This window comes from Lathamus discolor, chromosome 5, assembly GCF_037157495.1.
Source record: "Lathamus discolor isolate bLatDis1 chromosome 5, bLatDis1.hap1, whole genome shotgun sequence".
NCBI lineage: Eukaryota > Metazoa > Chordata > Aves > Psittaciformes > Psittacidae > Lathamus > Lathamus discolor.
The window spans coordinates 53312579-53329674 of record NC_088888.1 but is presented as its reverse complement, the minus strand read 5'-3'; the positions used below and the strand labels follow the sequence as shown (position 1 = coordinate 53329674).

At 38.1% G+C, this 17096-nt stretch overlaps 1 protein-coding gene across 7 annotated transcripts in view; it reads left to right on the top strand.

The window, feature by feature from the left end:
- The window catches only part of LAMA2 (laminin subunit alpha 2), a 377741-nt gene that overhangs the window by 239367 nt on the left and 121278 nt on the right, over nt 1–17096 (top strand). For 4 of the 7 annotated variants that reach the window (XM_065680913.1, XM_065680914.1, XM_065680912.1 and 1 more), the window contains exons 19-24: nt 973–1184; nt 5524–5630; nt 6647–6910; nt 9781–9961; nt 13421–13557; nt 16070–16306. In XM_065680913.1, the coding sequence (XP_065536985.1) occupies nt 973–1184; nt 5524–5630; nt 6647–6910; nt 9781–9961; nt 13421–13557; nt 16070–16306 (1138 nt within the window). The remainder of the gene's footprint in view (nt 1–972; nt 1185–5523; nt 5631–6646; nt 6911–9780; nt 9962–13420; nt 13558–16069; nt 16307–17096) is intronic. The other 3 variants (XM_065680918.1, XM_065680917.1, XM_065680915.1) reach the window with 1 other exon arrangement.

The window sequence follows — 17096 nt, the reverse complement described above, 5'->3', positions numbered from 1 at the left end:
TAATTTATGCAACGTGTTTTATGTGCTTTCTGTTTTCTTTACACTAATTGGAGTTCATCTGAGTTGCACATGAATAACTTCATTAACTGGAACTCGGCAATTTTTCTTCTTTTTCTTCACTATCTACAAGTTGCTCTTTCTGTGAAGTACGAGAAAATGTAATGGAAAGAGAAAGCAGACCAGAATATAAATAGAAAATCGGCTGTGAGATGAGTAGAAATTTGCATTAAATATACACTCAGGTCAGATTCACTAACCTGTTTTACATGGTACTCTCAGGAAACTGCTGGTGGGCAAGATGGAAAAGTAGGTGATATTGTTAAGCATCTCTGTTAAAATAGGAAAGGTATGGTCCACACCAACATAGTGCATGCAATAATGAGCAATATTTTTGTAACTTGCCTATACACAGAGATTAACAGTCCGTTAATTAAACAACTCTGACCGTGAAGGCCAAGTCGAGGAGGATCTCATTAGGTGAACAAATTCATGTCTGCACTACTTTCTAAGCCTGTTTTTCTAAACTAAATGGGGCAGAGGGTTAAAAAAAAATCACCAAGCTTGCTGGTAAATGAGCACAGAACATCTAGGCAGGATGTACTGAAATATGAACCCAATCTAACATAGAATCATAGAATACTTTGGTTTGGAAGAGACCTTTGAAGTCATCTAATCCAATCCCCCTCCTCTAGTGTGCCAACAGTCAGATTTCTTACTATGCTTTGTCTTGCCTTCAGTGCCAGTGACAAGATTTTTCTCCCACTGAAATCTAATTACTAGCAGAACTGGCAGGATTTCAGCTGGTATTGTATCTACAGTGTTGTTAAAAAGGAGAAGGAGGGAGAAAAAGACACTTAAGAAATATTTGAAAGAAGATCAAATTATTTTTTGTGATTAGTGAGGCAATACATTTAGATATTTCTAATAAGAGGATTATTTAAGGGTCCTAACTGGCAATGTCTTTTACCTTAGGTGTGCAGAAGGTTATTTTGGACAACCACTAGTACCAGGGGGATCGTGCCAGGCATGCCGGTGTAATGGCAACCTTGATTTCTCCGTTCCTGGCAGCTGTGACAGCTTGTCTGGTGCTTGCCTGATATGTAAGCCAGGTATAACAGGCCAATATTGTGAGAGGTGTGCTGATGGATATTTTGGCGATGCTCTTGATGAAACGAGCTGTCAACGTAAGTAATGAACTTTTACTACTCCTGACAGTATTGATCTATCCTATAACCATGTTCCTGAGAGGAAGACTGTGCCTCTGTCTGTGTGAGTAGGAGGATGATACAGTATACTTACACCTCTAATAATAATAGTGTTTTACTAGCATCTGCACCTGGAAAGGGAGGCTTCAAAATAAATAGAAGAACGTATTAAAAAACTTCCTGCTGTAGTTGAAGCAGTAATGAAGCAGACATGGAAAAAAACTGGGAGAGCAGAGCATTGCATGAATGCAAAAGGTTATAGTAAATGTCAGATCTACGAAAATAAATACAAATAAATGAAAACGATTCACTATAAACACTGCACTATAAATGCCGTAAGCCATCCAGGAAAATCCCATTAAGTAGTGAGATAGGTGCTGAAAGGAGGGAGTGATACTTCAGTTACTGAGGAGCCCAACTCCGGCATCATTTGTGACCTCCCTTCTGCCTACATAACCTCAATAAGTGTTGGGAGCTGCTGCCTCTTGCAGGGCAAGATTCTCCTGCTCCCTGCAAAGCAGAGTCTGAAATCTGCTGACAGTTTTTCCAAGGTGCTCTGAAGGAAGATGCCCAGCAGTGCAGCAAGCTACCTCTTCCCATCAGAGTGGTGGTATGTTTAAGTATCAGCCCCAGCTCATACTTCCCTTGCAAAAAAATCGTGGAGAACAGATAGAAGATTTGATAGAACAGGAGCTTTTGCTTCTGTAGGAGTCAGTGGCTCTCTCTGAGACATTGCTGGCATAATTCAGAATGCAGCTATTAGGCAGAACAACTCCACTGAATACAAAGGTGTTATATCAGGATAAAATTATTAAAGAGCTGGGCCATTGTCTTACCGCTGCATGTGCAAGAACACAGGAAACTGTTGCAGTACTGCAAGCACTTGTATTGCATGCACGAAAGACTGAGCCACTGACATCCATTTCCAGGGTTAACTTTGTTAATGGCTTGCAGTTTGACAGGGAAAATACTAAGTTCTGTTGGACCACCTAAGACTGTGAGATACAGAACATTGACAGGTTTCTCATCTAAGCCTAATAAACCTGATATGCATAAAGTTATCAATAATGACGCAGACATATACCTGTGTAAATGCTTTCTGTACTGGCAAATGCTTGATAAAAGTTGGACAATTCCCTGCACAAATTAACAGTTTGGTATGAATGATGTCATACAAGTTAGGGTGTTAAGTGTATGATGTGATTTAAAAAGAAGTGTATTTCAAAAGTTCCAGTAGCTTGTCTCTGCCTGAGACATTGATAGGACTGGTGATTTGAACATTTCTACAGTAGTGGCAGCTACTGCATGAGAAAGAGATGTAGTATGACGAAAGTTCAGAAAACATACAATTAAAAAAAAAGTATTAAGTACATATTTAATGTAGAATTACAAGCTTTGCTTTTGTTGTTAGTATCACTGACAAGGAGAGCCCCCTAATGTATTCATAGCCTTGTGCTCACCACTACCTTGTATTCATTGACTCTCTGGCTTTCATGTGGGTTTTCTTTTTTGCATATGATTTCCTTTGCAGACTTCCATGAAGTTTGCCCTGCAGCTATAATATCAGAGGGACTGTGCCTTTACTTTGTTGTTTTCAATTTCATTCCTTATTAAAAAGCCAAATCCAGGAGTACTGCAAAGCATGAATTTTGCTTTCAAATTATTGCTTGAAATGTTTCTTGCTCTTTCTCAGTAGAGTGCTCTTGTCATGTGCAGTAACCATTTCAAATGACAGTACAACTTCATGTCACTATAGCGTTTCTGAATTTTTTGGTGTATCTGTACAAAATCATAAATCTAAGAACAACAAGCAAATGTCCTGGGCTTATTTGATTTGATTCTAGTAGGTTGTTTTTGTTGCAAAATAGCGCAGTATGCTGCAGCAAATACCTGGAGGTTCTGCTGATGGTAATAGAGCTAAGTGACATGAGATGAATTAAAGCAAATACTCAAATGTGCCTATGTGCCTGTGCATAAGGTACTACTATTGGAGGAGAGTAAGTGTATAGGCTGATTATAAATACATACTTATAAATATTTATACAAATTTAGAGACAATGAAGGGTCAAGAGAATTAAGACAAATATCTCTGACAGGCAGCGTTGTATTATAGCAGCCATTTAGAGACTTGGACAACAGCTAATTTTCCCAGTAGATCTGAACAAATGGGAGGGCTTTAGGTGAGATAAATACAATTTATCAGATTGAGTAACAGTTCATTAGATGAATAGCACTGACTGTATGTTTCTACTCTATGTACATACTGCCAGAGCAAAAGAAAATGAAGTCTTGACTTCAAAATTTTTCTAACTACTGTATTGCACTCAGTCATCTGTGGCTGAGTTAAGAATACATGGTATGCCATTTGCAGTAATATATAATATAAATAGGACAAACTCACCTGCTTATGAAATCAGTGTAAATTTTCTTTTTTATTTTTGTGGTGTCATATGCCTGATAAGCAAAATGGTTCAAATAAGATGGACTTTGTTTTTTGAGGTCTGGCAAAATATTTGGTGAAATACTGTTAATTTGTGCTGAGAATTGTAGTTTGCTGAGTCTGAGGTTTCGCATCATCTTTCACTGCTGACCATTTAAATTAGAAAAATACTTAAAACATATATGTGATGCTCATCACTGTGTACAGTTCGAAGTGTTGATATGAATATTATGGTAAGGAAGGCTGTATACAGGATGAAAGAGGTACATTATAGATTCAGTGTTGGAAAATGAGAGTAAAAGGAAAAGAGAAGTGATGTTAATTATAGCATAAGTGTTTAAAAATGTTTACATTAAGCATGTAAACATTAAATGTAAACATTTTTAAAATATATTGCAAAGCAGAAAGAGACCAAAACCTCTGAAGGTGTTACCAGGCTGATATGAGAGCCCAACATATTTTTATTACTTTTTCAGAATACAAGACATCTTTGCAGATATTGGAGAAATAATGCCATGAACAGACTGCAAGCCACGATGTCACTTCTGCTTAGAAAAAAAAAAAAAAAGGAACTTTTGCATAATACCTCAAAATGGGGAGAAAAAAAAAAGCTTTTCAATTTAAAATTAAAATTTGTAAATTAGCAAGTAGAATAAAATAATGAGGAAGCTCCTGTTGTAATAGTCCAGATATAGAAAATCTATAACTGCTTTGTCTCAAATGGCACCTTGTGACATGCAAGTATGTGACCACCATGTGTTCACTGTTGGGACTCTTAAGTGTTTCTTAAAATGAAGCTGTCAGGTTGAGGAAAAAAACCCAGCACATGCAGTCAGGGTACTGCAGGAAAGCAAAATGTGGATTGCAAGCCTGGCTTACAGAGTAGATTGATAAACAGGTGTGGATTCATTCCCCTCTGGGGAAGAAAAAGGGGATGTGCAGAAACCAGCTAATGCTGATGGAATTGGTGTCTGCGTGGTTATAGTCCCTGTGACACCAATCACATCCCTCTTCTGTACTGAGTGCTGAAGGGATTTTTTTCTAATCTCTGTATGCCAAAAGAATCATGGTTGAAGACCATAAGGGGTGATAAAAACCTTCCCCAAAATTTATTTTCCCCTAAAATACAAGAATTTAGAAACCAAAAGCATTGTTATTTTCTTCAAGAAACAGCAGTTCCTTTTCATGGCCATTTTAAAACCTTAAGAGAGAGCATTGTTAGGCTGGGTATGTCTTCTCTGGGAACTGCAGTGCTGTTGCTGAGGCAGAGATCCACAGTAGCAGATAATGGTTGGTCTCTTTTTCAGCTGTATTCAATGCTGCTGCTTGTGAGGAGGAGCTCTTAGGGGGCTGAAGAGGTTACTGCCCCTTCTAGTGAGGCCCCTGGAGGTAACCTTATTATGGGCCCCCAGCCTGCAGTATTTCCTGCCTGTGACATTGTCGTGTACTGGACCCCAGGGTAGCAAGACAATTATGCAGTGCAGTAACACACACACCTGCCATAGCCACATTCCGTATCCACCCTGTGTAGTGTTTCCACCCTTTGATTTTTTTCACTCATTGCCAAAGTGCTCATTACAAGTTTCAGGGCATGTACTCAGTAGGGTGCCCTAAACATCCTGTTTTGATCTGAGAGCACGATATAAACCAAGTTATTTATCAACTTGAGGCAAAATTTCTCACTGCAAGGAATTGTAGCAAATTTTCAAATATGGGTGGGTTAAAGTGTGTTGCTACTGTATCAGAGTGACACCTTCCTGCTTTGCTCAGGCCTGCCTTCCGGAAGGTCTCAAGGTGACAAAAGCTGCACTGTAAAAATTTGGCTGTTAAATTTAGCTTCAGGAAAGACATTAACAGCTCCTTGTTCTTCCTCTACAGCCTGTCACTGTCACATCAATGGCTCCTTCTCAGAGATCTGTGACTCTCGGACAGGCCAGTGCAAGTGTAAAGCCAATGTGATTGGGCGCAGGTGTGATGTCTGCAAGGTGAGTGACAAGAAGTGGTGTTTCATTTCAGCTTTCATCCTGCTTCTCATAACTAAATATCATTTGGGTTTGGTAAGATTTTCTTTTTGGTCATTTTTCGCTTAAAGAGCATATATGGGTTGTTCTTATGTACAGAAAAGTAAAATGGTTGGGTTTCAAATGTTTTCTAAAACTTTTCTAGAACAAAACACGAAAGGTTGCATTTGCATGCAGTGAATGTATTTTAAGCCTCACTATGCATATCAGTACATTTTTATATATGGTATATACAATTTATATTCTGAATGTTTGATATAAATGAATTGGTTAAAAATGTTGCAGCTCTGGGGGATAATCACTCTATGAGGAAAGTTGCAGACTGTCTGATAGCATTTGATTTAAAAAAAAAAAAGGATGCTAGTTTACTTCTGCTGTGAATGTTCTGCTTTTGTGGTTTTGGGTTTGGTTTTTCCTTCCTTAGGATTTCTTCTTGTATGGTCCAAATAATGTATTCTTTTACTTGGTGAAAGTCTTTTGCCTTGACATTGTTTTGCTGTCTCACGAATCACTGCAAAAAACAGTGTTTCAAAAACTGTCACAGAGTTGTCTTCAGGCTGCTAAGGAATGCCTTACAGCTGGCTGCATGTTTCTCTAGTTCAGCCTAAGGACTTGTGGGTTAGGCCTGTGTCCTCGGAATACTTCCTTGTGTGTGTGATTTAAAACACATTAATAATTCTGCAGAAATCACAAGGATCATTTTCACCCTTTAAAACTGTAATTCTTGAAGTTGTTTACTTGCACTGTGTTTTGAAAAATGTCTAAGGTGTCTGTTCAAAGAAAAATAGTTGTTATTAATGCAATTTGCACAAATTGCATAATGTACACAGCAAATAGCTTGTTATTACAATATTTGAAGTTGATTGGAATTAATCTTTGTTTACTACTGTGTTTACTACTGTCTTTATTCCTATACTCTTTTATTTGGTGGTGTTTCATTATATTTACTTTCTAACAGTGTTTCCTTTTCATTCTTAAAGCCCAGCTACTTCTGGGCCCCAGAAAAGCTGTCTTGTATACCCTGTGGCTGCAGTGCTTTAGGATCTGTGTCACTACAATGTGATATATCAGGAAGATGTATCTGCAAATCAGGATTCATGGGCAGACACTGTGAAATCAGCAGACAGGTGCCTAAATTGAAAGGAAATGCACGAAGCAGTCAGCAGATCAGAGTCCCTCCTCGGAGATGGGGCATCAGCAGTGCCAGTGGGTGCCCACGGGGTGCTTACCGGGCTGCTGCTCTGGTAATCAGAAACTGTGTGCCTTGCATGAGCTGAAGTTTTGTACTTGCTTGTGTTTGGAGCTCTCACAGGCTTTTAAAAAATATTTATCTTAAATAGGCCTGCTACAATATACAAAATTATAAAGAAATAAACAGGCTCAGAAAATGGGCAGCTTGTTAGGATACTTCCTTGCTCATAGGGCTTCTCATAGTGCAAATGACACTATGGGCCAGAAGTCAAGTACTAGAATTAGTCCAAAAGAAGCACCATCAGCAGCAGCATGCCCAAAATGTATGGGTGATATGTATATGTATATATATACATCAGTGGAATCAGTTGGATCTTCATTGCCTTTGACAGGATAAGACTTCCAGTTGTGCCTTAACTGAAACTAGGACACTTCCTCTTCTAATAATTCAAGAACAAAAAGCTTAAGGAGTTTGTGAGAAGGATCAGCCCTAGAGGCAAACTGTTAAGATCTAATTTTAAATATCGTACATAACTGATGTTAAAAGTCCTTATTAGTGAATATGGCCAGTTATCTGAGCCATTTTTCACTGGGTGAAATGCCAGTTATTTGAATGTAATGCCCAAAATGACAGAAGTGTTCATTGTTTATCGCATACCAACAAACAAACTTACTTTCTAAAATGAAGTAATTATGGTGCAATTGGTTCTAACAGAGATGTGCTTTAGGAATGTTGAATTTTGCCCTGCAACTGAAAGCCTCCACAGCTACCACTCCCTATTTAAAAAACCCCTCGTAGTTTCTTCTCCTCACCCAGACTCTGGGACCCATGCCATATTTGCTCATACGGGTTCCCATGGAGCACATGAGCTTTTACCCATCTAACATATATTATGTAACTGTGTTGCCCACACAAACACTTGATATACACCGATACAGGGACACAGTATAATAACATATTCAGAAAATTTACTTTATTTCCTCATTGTCATCCAGGATCTTATCTGTTGTTCTAAATGTGATTCTTAGAATTTCTGTGTGTAAACAAGCTTTGCTGAGGGCTTAACCTGGGGGTTTGCATGGCTGATCAAAATGTCTTTGACTGTGCAGAGCTCATCACGGGATACAACCCAGCATGCTAGGGATCCTTTCTTCTTTCACACTGTGTGGAGTGCTACTATCAGACTTTTTCTTGCTTTCACTGTTATAAACAGAATTTATTAGATCTTATCAAACTTTCTATTGAGAACTGAGATGCATGCTGTGCATTGGTTACTTCACTGCCTTTGAATGTCTTCCTGAGATTTTTTGCATATTCACATTTCGGTGTGTTTCTTCCTGTGGAAAAGAAACCTTTAGAGATGGTCAGTATATTTAATTGAACCTTGAGTTTAATTATATAAGGTTGAGTATTTTGTTCTCTCTCATATACCATGTTTTTAAGAAGTATATAATTGGCAAAACATTTCAATATAGAATTTGGAAATTTAATGTACTTCTTTACTATATGTATAATCAAACATTCACTCAGGTTCATATGATTCTTCAGGTCAAATTCGGACCGTAGATGTAGTCCTGTATTCTGATACCTATATGCAGATTCTTTATGAGAATGTGGAACTTCAGTATTAACCTCAGAGATCAGATTTCAGGACTTTCACATGGAAACCTGCTGAAGTCTCTGGGAATTCACCTCTTGGTTAAGTATTCCACTGTGGAACAAATCCATGTAAAATGTACATCAGTGAAGCTTCACTGACTTGAAAAATCAGTACTGCTGTATGCTGGGTAAAAAAAAATCTAATACCACGGGTCACACAGTAGCACATAGTAAAAGCAAATACTTTCCACTTTGTTGCATTTATATTCATCAGCAGTGATCTTTTTTAATATCTCACTTTTAACATTTTGCTTTCCTAGTGAAGTCTGATAGTTATGTAACTGGATTTCAATATTCTCTGAAAATCAGACCTGAAAAAAATGGTAGAAATATACTCAAATTTTAAGTCACTTCAGCTTAAGACTGAGTTCAGAATTTGAATATCAAGTGTGATTTGCCCCTAGGAGCCTCTGTTAGCTGGTGCAGTGAAACCCATGGGGTCTGTTGGTTTAAAAGCTTTGTGTAGAACTCTGTATTACAAATGAGCAGGTGTCTTCCCTTTTTTAGAGGTATACTTTTTGCATGGCATTAGTAGTGTTAAGGAGGAAATTTATTACTTTAGTTGATAAGATCTAGTGGTTCCACAGGAACTTTATTCAATGCAAAAAAGAAAGCAAAGAATGAAAAGAGAAGAGGAACAGAGGCTTATTGCTTATTTCTGTCATAGTCTTAGACATAACCCAAAGACAGAGGTTTTATCTTAAAAACAGAAAATTCCCATTATTTGCTTGTCTTATACGCAGATACATTATATGTATATTCTAAAGTTATTTTTAAATATCATTAGAAAGAAATGCCTTCCACTGACAGAATACTATATACAGACATTGCCCCATGTCAGAGGAGATAAAATCTAGTTGTTCAGAAACTTTCCAGTTGAATCAATTTCCATTCATGACTAAGAATTTGAATTCACTCTCTTAGCAACAAACTCTGCCTGACATAATCTTACAACCGAGACACAGGATGTGTATATGGCGCTGACATACATTCCATTTCTTGTGGGAATTGTACTTATAGAAACAATCTCATGGGAGATGCTGGTTGCATCAGTTACATTCTGAAATCTGTATTATTTTTCAGCTCTGTAGGGTATGTAGTGTCCTTGCCCCAGTGTTTTATTGCTACAGTTCAATCTGATAGGAGCAGTATTTCAGTGATGAAGAGGAAAGAACCACACTGACCTCTCTACTCTCTCACCTTTTCCTCTGTTCTCCTAGTAATCATTCCATGTAGTAACTGTTCTTGCTTTCTCTGTGGCAGCCTGAAACATTTGGTTTACAGTCTTCAGGAGGATGTGTTCCCTGTAACTGCAACTCTTTTGGTTCCAAGTCCTTCGACTGCGATGGAGATGGACAATGTTACTGTCAGCCTGGAGTGACAGGAAAGAAGTGTGACCGCTGTGCTCATGGATTTTACAACTTTGAAGAAGGAGGCTGTACTCGTATGTAAATTCTTTGCAGCCAATTGCAGATTTTTTTTTTTTTTGTTGTTTCGGGTTTTTGTTTGTTTGTTTGTTTTGGTTTGTTTTTTTTATTGTTGTTTATTACTAAGATTCTAGATAGGTAGGGTTTGGATTGCCTAACAAATTTTCCTGACAGGTAGGTATTTTCATAGACAGTCTTGTAAATAGTTCAGTTAGCAAGGATGGTGACTGGCAAGAACAAAAGACCCAAGCAATTCCTGCTGTTTTAAGCTCAGTTTACAGCTCATCTACCACATTTAGAAGGAACAGGAATATCCTTTTCTCCAAGTACCTTCTGCCAAAAAATTTACTATGAAGTTCTTATAACTTAGTTATGGTAAGAGTGTCATAGAATGCTGGTTAAGGTGCTTGCAGAACCATATCAGCTTGAAGGGATATGAACAGGAGAAAAAAAAAAAAAAAGACACCAAAAAACCCAAAAAATCCCTTTGCTTCTACTTTTGTCCCAAACCTTTTCACTGTTCTTACATGGTTGATCCACTTTTATTAAATTTCTATACAGTAATATTTAGGATATTGCTTACTTGTATTTTTTTTGTGTACAACCAGATCCTCAGATAAAATTATCTGCTATGTGTCTTGTAAATGCATGAAAAGTATGCTTTTCCAGATGCTGAAACTCTAGCATCAGACATAAATACATCCAGCCACTTCTTTACATTTACATTTTGTCCTTTTGGACATAAGGTCAAACAGTGAAATGAATGCTTCCTGCCCTTAAAATAGTACTGACATTGAAAAGAACCAAATTGTTAGGTCTTTTCATGAGGAAATGTCTGTCTTTGCTAATTGAACTGTATTTTAAAGTCTCATGCACTCATTTAGGTGTGGTCAGGGGTTATGTAGATAGTTGTCTAGTGTGGCTGGCTGCTGAAATGCCTGAATGGCAATGGCTTCTCAGCGTTCTTTGCTGATGGCAGAGTGCTATTATTCTTCAGGCATAAACTGTATTCTTTTCAGAAGCAGAATCACCATTCCGTGTTCCATTCCTCCTTTCCCATCCAGAATGGCAGCAGGAATAGCAAGCCTATCTCTTTGCCTTTTTCTACTCCCTTTTCTTATGGATGGAGCACAGAGGCCTCAAGACCCACGTCTATGCATCAAACTTCAATTTCACCTGTAGTGTTGATAAATCTTCAGCCAGGCTGGGTTTTTGATCATATCTGAAAACATTACTCTATATGGTGTTTTTTCCCATGGGAAGGAAGGGCTCAGAAAATGTTTACTACCTCGAAAAGTGCAAACACTTTGGCACCTTGGAAAAGGGAAAGATTAATAGGCTCATTGATGAGAGACCTGAAATAAAATGCAAATGGTAACTGTAGTCCTAAAGCCCTTAGCACACATACAACAGAAAAAATACAATCATTTATCTTCACTATTAGTTTCTTATTCTGATATTTCACAGTTTAAAAGCACATCACTATTGTGAAATACAACAAAATGTTAATTTCATACCGTTGGGGAAGGAAAATGTGAGGGCAGGTAACAAGACTTCACATTAAAATTTTAACTGCTGTCTTGACAAACTTGAAACGAGAGTTTAAGCAACAGTGATGAAATGTAGTGTAAATCCAAACAATATTTTACATAGATAAGTATCTGCCTGTGCTCATCGAATATTTTAAATAACTGCAATAGCTAAAGATGTTTAGAACATTCAGATTTTTAAAAACTCCAAAGTTTATACAACAGATGGAAAGGAATTCAGTTTTCGAAATGCTGGTTTTTCCCCACTCATTTTTAGTCAGGTTGTTATGCATTCCTTTAAATGAGAAAAAGAAAAAAAAAAAGAAATTATGAATCACAGAGAAAATCAGAAATTTAATAAATGTATATCAAATCATGCTAAGAAGTTCACAGAAACCAAATTCCATAGTGACAGTTAAGTATCAAATATTGGACGTCTTTTACCTAGCATTTATCCAAAAGGTATATAATTTGATTTTTATAAAAAAACATGAAGTCTTAAAAAAACCCACCCTAGAGCATCATCAGTTAGCGCTGGCATTCTGGCAGCAAAGATACAAAAGAGGTTTCTATTTCACTGTTGCTTGCAACAAATGTGTTCTATTTTTTCTATGTTTTTTAAAATAATGATAAAAGTAAAAATAAAAAAAAAAAAAACACCTGGTGGTACCACTTTCTTCCCCTCCATGCTTTTTCAACCAATTTTGCGTAAGAACTGGAAGTCCACAGAAGAGCATTTACATCCAAAAGCCTCGGTCTTCCAGTGAGAGATGTTTTCTAAAGCAGTCAAAAAAAATGTTTTTTAGATGTTTTCTAAAGCAGTGTGTCAAAATTTTTTATGTAGCATGCAAAACGTCTTTTTCCTGGCATGATGGAGGCAAAACTTACTGTCTTCTTTGCATCAGTTACCTTATTTTGAAAGTATTAGTGGGGAAAAATAAAGATCACTTATCTGAACTATAGATAGGAGCTTTGTCTTTGCACATCACACTTTCTAGTTTTACTCTGAATTGAAGTATTTCATACAGTAAAGGAAGTGAATAGAAATGCAACCCTCAGTAATGAATGTTATGTTACACTGCTCTATAAACACCCCAAGAAACAGATTATCACTTAGATGGTCATGATTTGCTTATGATGCTTTTGCTCTGACCTCAGGGGTAATGTTGACAGGGTGTATGAAAATAACCGTGCACCAGTTCTGCTCCTCCAAGCAATCAGGTGTCGTCTTGTGCCCCATAACTACTTATCATTTACATACCTTGAATCTGCATTTGCCACCAATAAGTTCCTCATTTATTAATGCTTTAAGAGCAAAGACCACTTCCGAAACCAAAGTATTTTTAATTGAATAAAGTCTGCAAAGAATCTGAGCCTCCTGTGAGGAGGCACGTTGTTGTCTTCCCAAGGCAGAATACATGTAATCTGAAATCAGGAATAGAATGGGGGAAAGCAGCTAAAACACCAATTTAGCCTTTTAAGAAAAGTCTGTTTACATGAGCAGAAATTTCAGGAGGTTGGGTTAGGGCGGTGGAAGAGGTTAAATACACTGCAGGCTCCCTGTGCAGAGGGCTCGGAAGCACTCAGGTGGCTTCTTGCACATGACAGTTGGGCCCAGGAGCTGTACAGCAATTCTCCCACAGATACGTCACATGAGTACACCATCTCAGAGGTGTCTGCACTTCTGCAGCCAGTGCCTTTATTTTCCCTATTCTGTTCTCATTGCAGTTACTTCAATCTCAGTTAACCTGTGTTGCATTGCTCCTGGTTTTTGTTTCTCTGGGTTTACCCTACCTTTCCTGCCCCACTGTGTCCACAGATACTTAGAGTTCACTGTATGATAAAAGCTTTGTTGGAATAATCCTAACCCCATTAGGGTCTGCCCTCCAGCTGTTACATAAAGGGGTAACTTTTCATCTGCTTAATATTTTTCTGTCTCCCATGAAGCCTGTGATTGTTCACGTTTCGGTAATAACTGCGATCCCATCAGTGGCCGCTGTATCTGCCCTCCCAATACTGTTGGAGAGATGTGTGACAAATGTGCACCAAATCACTGGGGCCATAACATTGTCAGTGGCTGCAAGGTGAGTGAATCTGTTTTCTCTCTGTGTGTTACCTCTTTTCCATGGGACAAAACCAGTAATTTATAGCTGGAACACAGTTTTAGGGTTGTAAATAATGGTTTGTCTGCATTGAGACTTTTGGTGTCGGACTGTGGTGTAGATGTTGGCAATCTGTAACTGAGCACTACAGATCCTTGTCTCAGGTATGCAACCTGCAACACCAGACACCCTGTTTATACTGCTGTCACACTGGCTCAGTGGCCTGCTTGAGTCAGGTTAAGGAGATTACCTTGGTATTGTACAGTGTATATAGATGTGTGGTTACAGGTAATTGACAGTGCCTTTGTAGAACAAATTTACTTTGGCCCTAATTGTGATACCGCTGGGAATTTGTACTTGAAGCTTATTTGAGAAGGGCTTCAACTTTTGTACAAAAGATATGGAAGAGAGAAGAAAAGAATCAGCCATCTTAGCTGTAAAATGCACTTTCTTCCTATACTCTTAAAGGTGAAATAAGCCTTCTCATTAGCCTTCAAATACGCTGTATTCCAATGTTTGACACACAGTTAAAAACTCTGAAGGGAAAAGAGGAGTAGAAATAGGGAAACAATGATAGCATGTCCATGAAAGCTGTTGTTAATGTCCTACCCTTGAGTTAAGGGAGCAATATTTGGTTAAGGTTGAAAACTGGTGACAGTGAAAAGTTCAAATGCTGCCTTCTCTCTGCTGTTCTTATTGATGATGATGAATTTATTGTACTGATGCAATTACTCCAGAAAACTGTGTCTTGTCTGAACATGGTCATACACCATTAATGCTTTTTCTTAAAAGGCTGTTTGTCATGTAGCTCAGGCTGCAAAGCAATTATTGAGAATGATTTCTTTTTTGTATGTATTGAAAACTCCCCTTGTAAAACCTTTGCTGTGCTGCTGTGATATAGACTCTTGGCTTCTGAAACCAGCCTAATGAGGTTGAAGACCTCTGTTTGAGCTCTGGAGTATATTCTCTGATTGTCTTTTATGTGAGCGCATTAGTATGACGGTTCCAAGGCACCATCTAAATTAATAATGATCTATCAGCCCACATCTCTTTCAGTATCTTACAGCTAATTTCTGCAAAGTGAGATGTGAATCTGCTGCTTGAGCTCTTTGTAGAAGATTTCCAGGGATGTCATAACTCAGGGGGATAGAGAGCATTGCACAAAACTGCTTGCTCGCAAAACAAACATAACATCACATTTTAATTTAGGTTTTGATATTGCACACCAAGCTATTTCAGTATATAGCAAACAATTTGCCTTCTAAGCTTTATGTTCAAATGCATCTTTTAGAATAAGGTTCTTTCTGTCAGGTTTTATTTCTTAGCTTAGGTAGTAGTCTAGCAGTCAGACATTTAACCAGTAGTTAAGCAGTTCCTGTGGCACTCAGTAAAGATTGAATTTGACTGTTCCCTGCACATAATCGCCTTCTTTGTAAATGGCCTTTTCAGATCAGAAGAAAGGTGTGGTAAGTATTCATGTAATAAACAGTTTTGCTTAGAAACTGAATCCACATTTTCCTTCTCTATTTCAGCTTTCAGTCCTTAATTTTAGCAAGTCTATCCATGCCAGTTACTGTGGTAACCTGCACTACTGGCACTGAGTTTGCTTCTGCAAGCTGAACTTCTCCATAAAAGATTCTGGTCACGCCAGTGATCACAGCAAATGTCCTGTGCTAACTCTGCAGTACAGTCACAGTAATAGCACTGAGGGACTCTTCTGTTCTTTAGAAGCCTGCAGCTTTCCCTGCTGCTTACTTCTATATTCATCATCTAGTCTCCCTGGAAAATCACCTATTTCTATCACTGCCTGCCTGCAAAAGTTGCATTATGTGAGCAGGTTTACTTCCCCATACACCACATGATTAAATCTCTACCCCTATCTTGTAAATTGATGTAATCTAAGGGTCCTGTTTGTATGAAGAAAGTTACTGTATACAGTACAAAGAATACAGAGAATAGTTACCTGTCTGATAGATGAGTGATAAAGATTGAATTAGATGCCACTGGGACCACTGCCCCTGAGCAATTCTAGTTTTAACAAAGTGGTCTGAACATGCCCTGCAGAGGTTTTACATAGAAAGCACTTTTCAGAGAGCACTTAGAGTTTTCAAGTTAATTTTGTCCATGAAGTATCTCAGTGGCCTTGACCCTTTTAGATTTATTTGATTTCAGTGCCTAACTTATCAATGATAAGTAATATCCATTAAAAAAAACCAACAACAACCGCACTGTTGTAAATATATTTAACATGATTGCTTGGCCCTGGGTGAATAAATATAAATGCCTAGCTATATAATTCAGATAGATGTTATTTTCAGGCAGTGCAAATTCACTTAGATACTTGAAAGAGGTGAGTTGCTTTTTTGTTGAGTTTGGATTTGGGGGGAGGGTGTTGTTTTTTTGTTTGGATTTTGGTGTTTCGGTTGAGTTGTTGGGTTTTGGTGGGTTTTTTTCAGAATCACAATTTCAATTGTCTCCTTGTTTCTCTTTTTAGCCCTGTGACTGCAGCCTCGTTGGAGCCCTGAGTTCTCAGTGTGACTTAAATACAGGATGTTGCTTCTGCCGCCCTGAATTCTCTGGGGATAAATGCACAGAGTGCAGGTTGGGTTTCTGGAATTATCCACAGTGTGTCGCTTGTCAGTGCTTCTCGGCAGGGACTGATCCACACAGCTGTGATACAGAGTTGGGGAAGTGCTCATGCGTTGATCATACTGGCCAATGCAGCTGCAAGGTAGGACAACAAAGGTTGTAAGTTGTTCTTAAACTGCAGAGAAGTTTATTCCAAAATTCATTGACATTTTTACTTGCCTGTTCCAACAATACATGCAAACAAATCTTGCTGGTTTTCATAGTGCATTTGCTAACTACTGTGGGAGGACTCTTAACATAAAGAAAGGCTTAAGTACTGATCAGTTGCTTTTTCACACGCTAACAGTTGCCAGGATAGCATCCACTTAGGCTCTCTTCTTACTTCTTATTTCTTCCTGTTCTTACAGAACTATTGCCAATTTAGCCCCATTCAATACAATTCTTGTTCAGATGTTTGGCAAATTAAAAGCAAACACCTCAGTAATGACAGTATGTCACAGTGCTAGTTCTTTATAGAACATTACTTGGAGGGAGTCAATAATGATAATTTTAAGAGTAGAATTCACTGCAATAGTAAATGTTCTTCTGAGTAGACCAGATACAATTCAGGACCACTAAAGCAAAGACTTTTGGCATCATCACCTACAGCATTCTTATTTGGAATTGTTCTTGGAATCAGTCCCTGCTGATAGTAGCAAAAGATGTGACAAGGGACAACAGCTTCAAATAGCAGCTTGGGAATTGTGGGTTGGGTATTAGGAAAAAAAAAAAAATCACTAGGAGGGTTATTGAGCAGTGGAACAGATTATCCAGAAAGGTTGTGAAATTCCCAGCTTGGAAGTTTTCAAGAACTGGATAGAAAGAGTCATGGATATCCTGATCTAGTATTGGTGATAGTCCTATTTCAAGGAGAAGGTTTTTAAAAGTGTCCT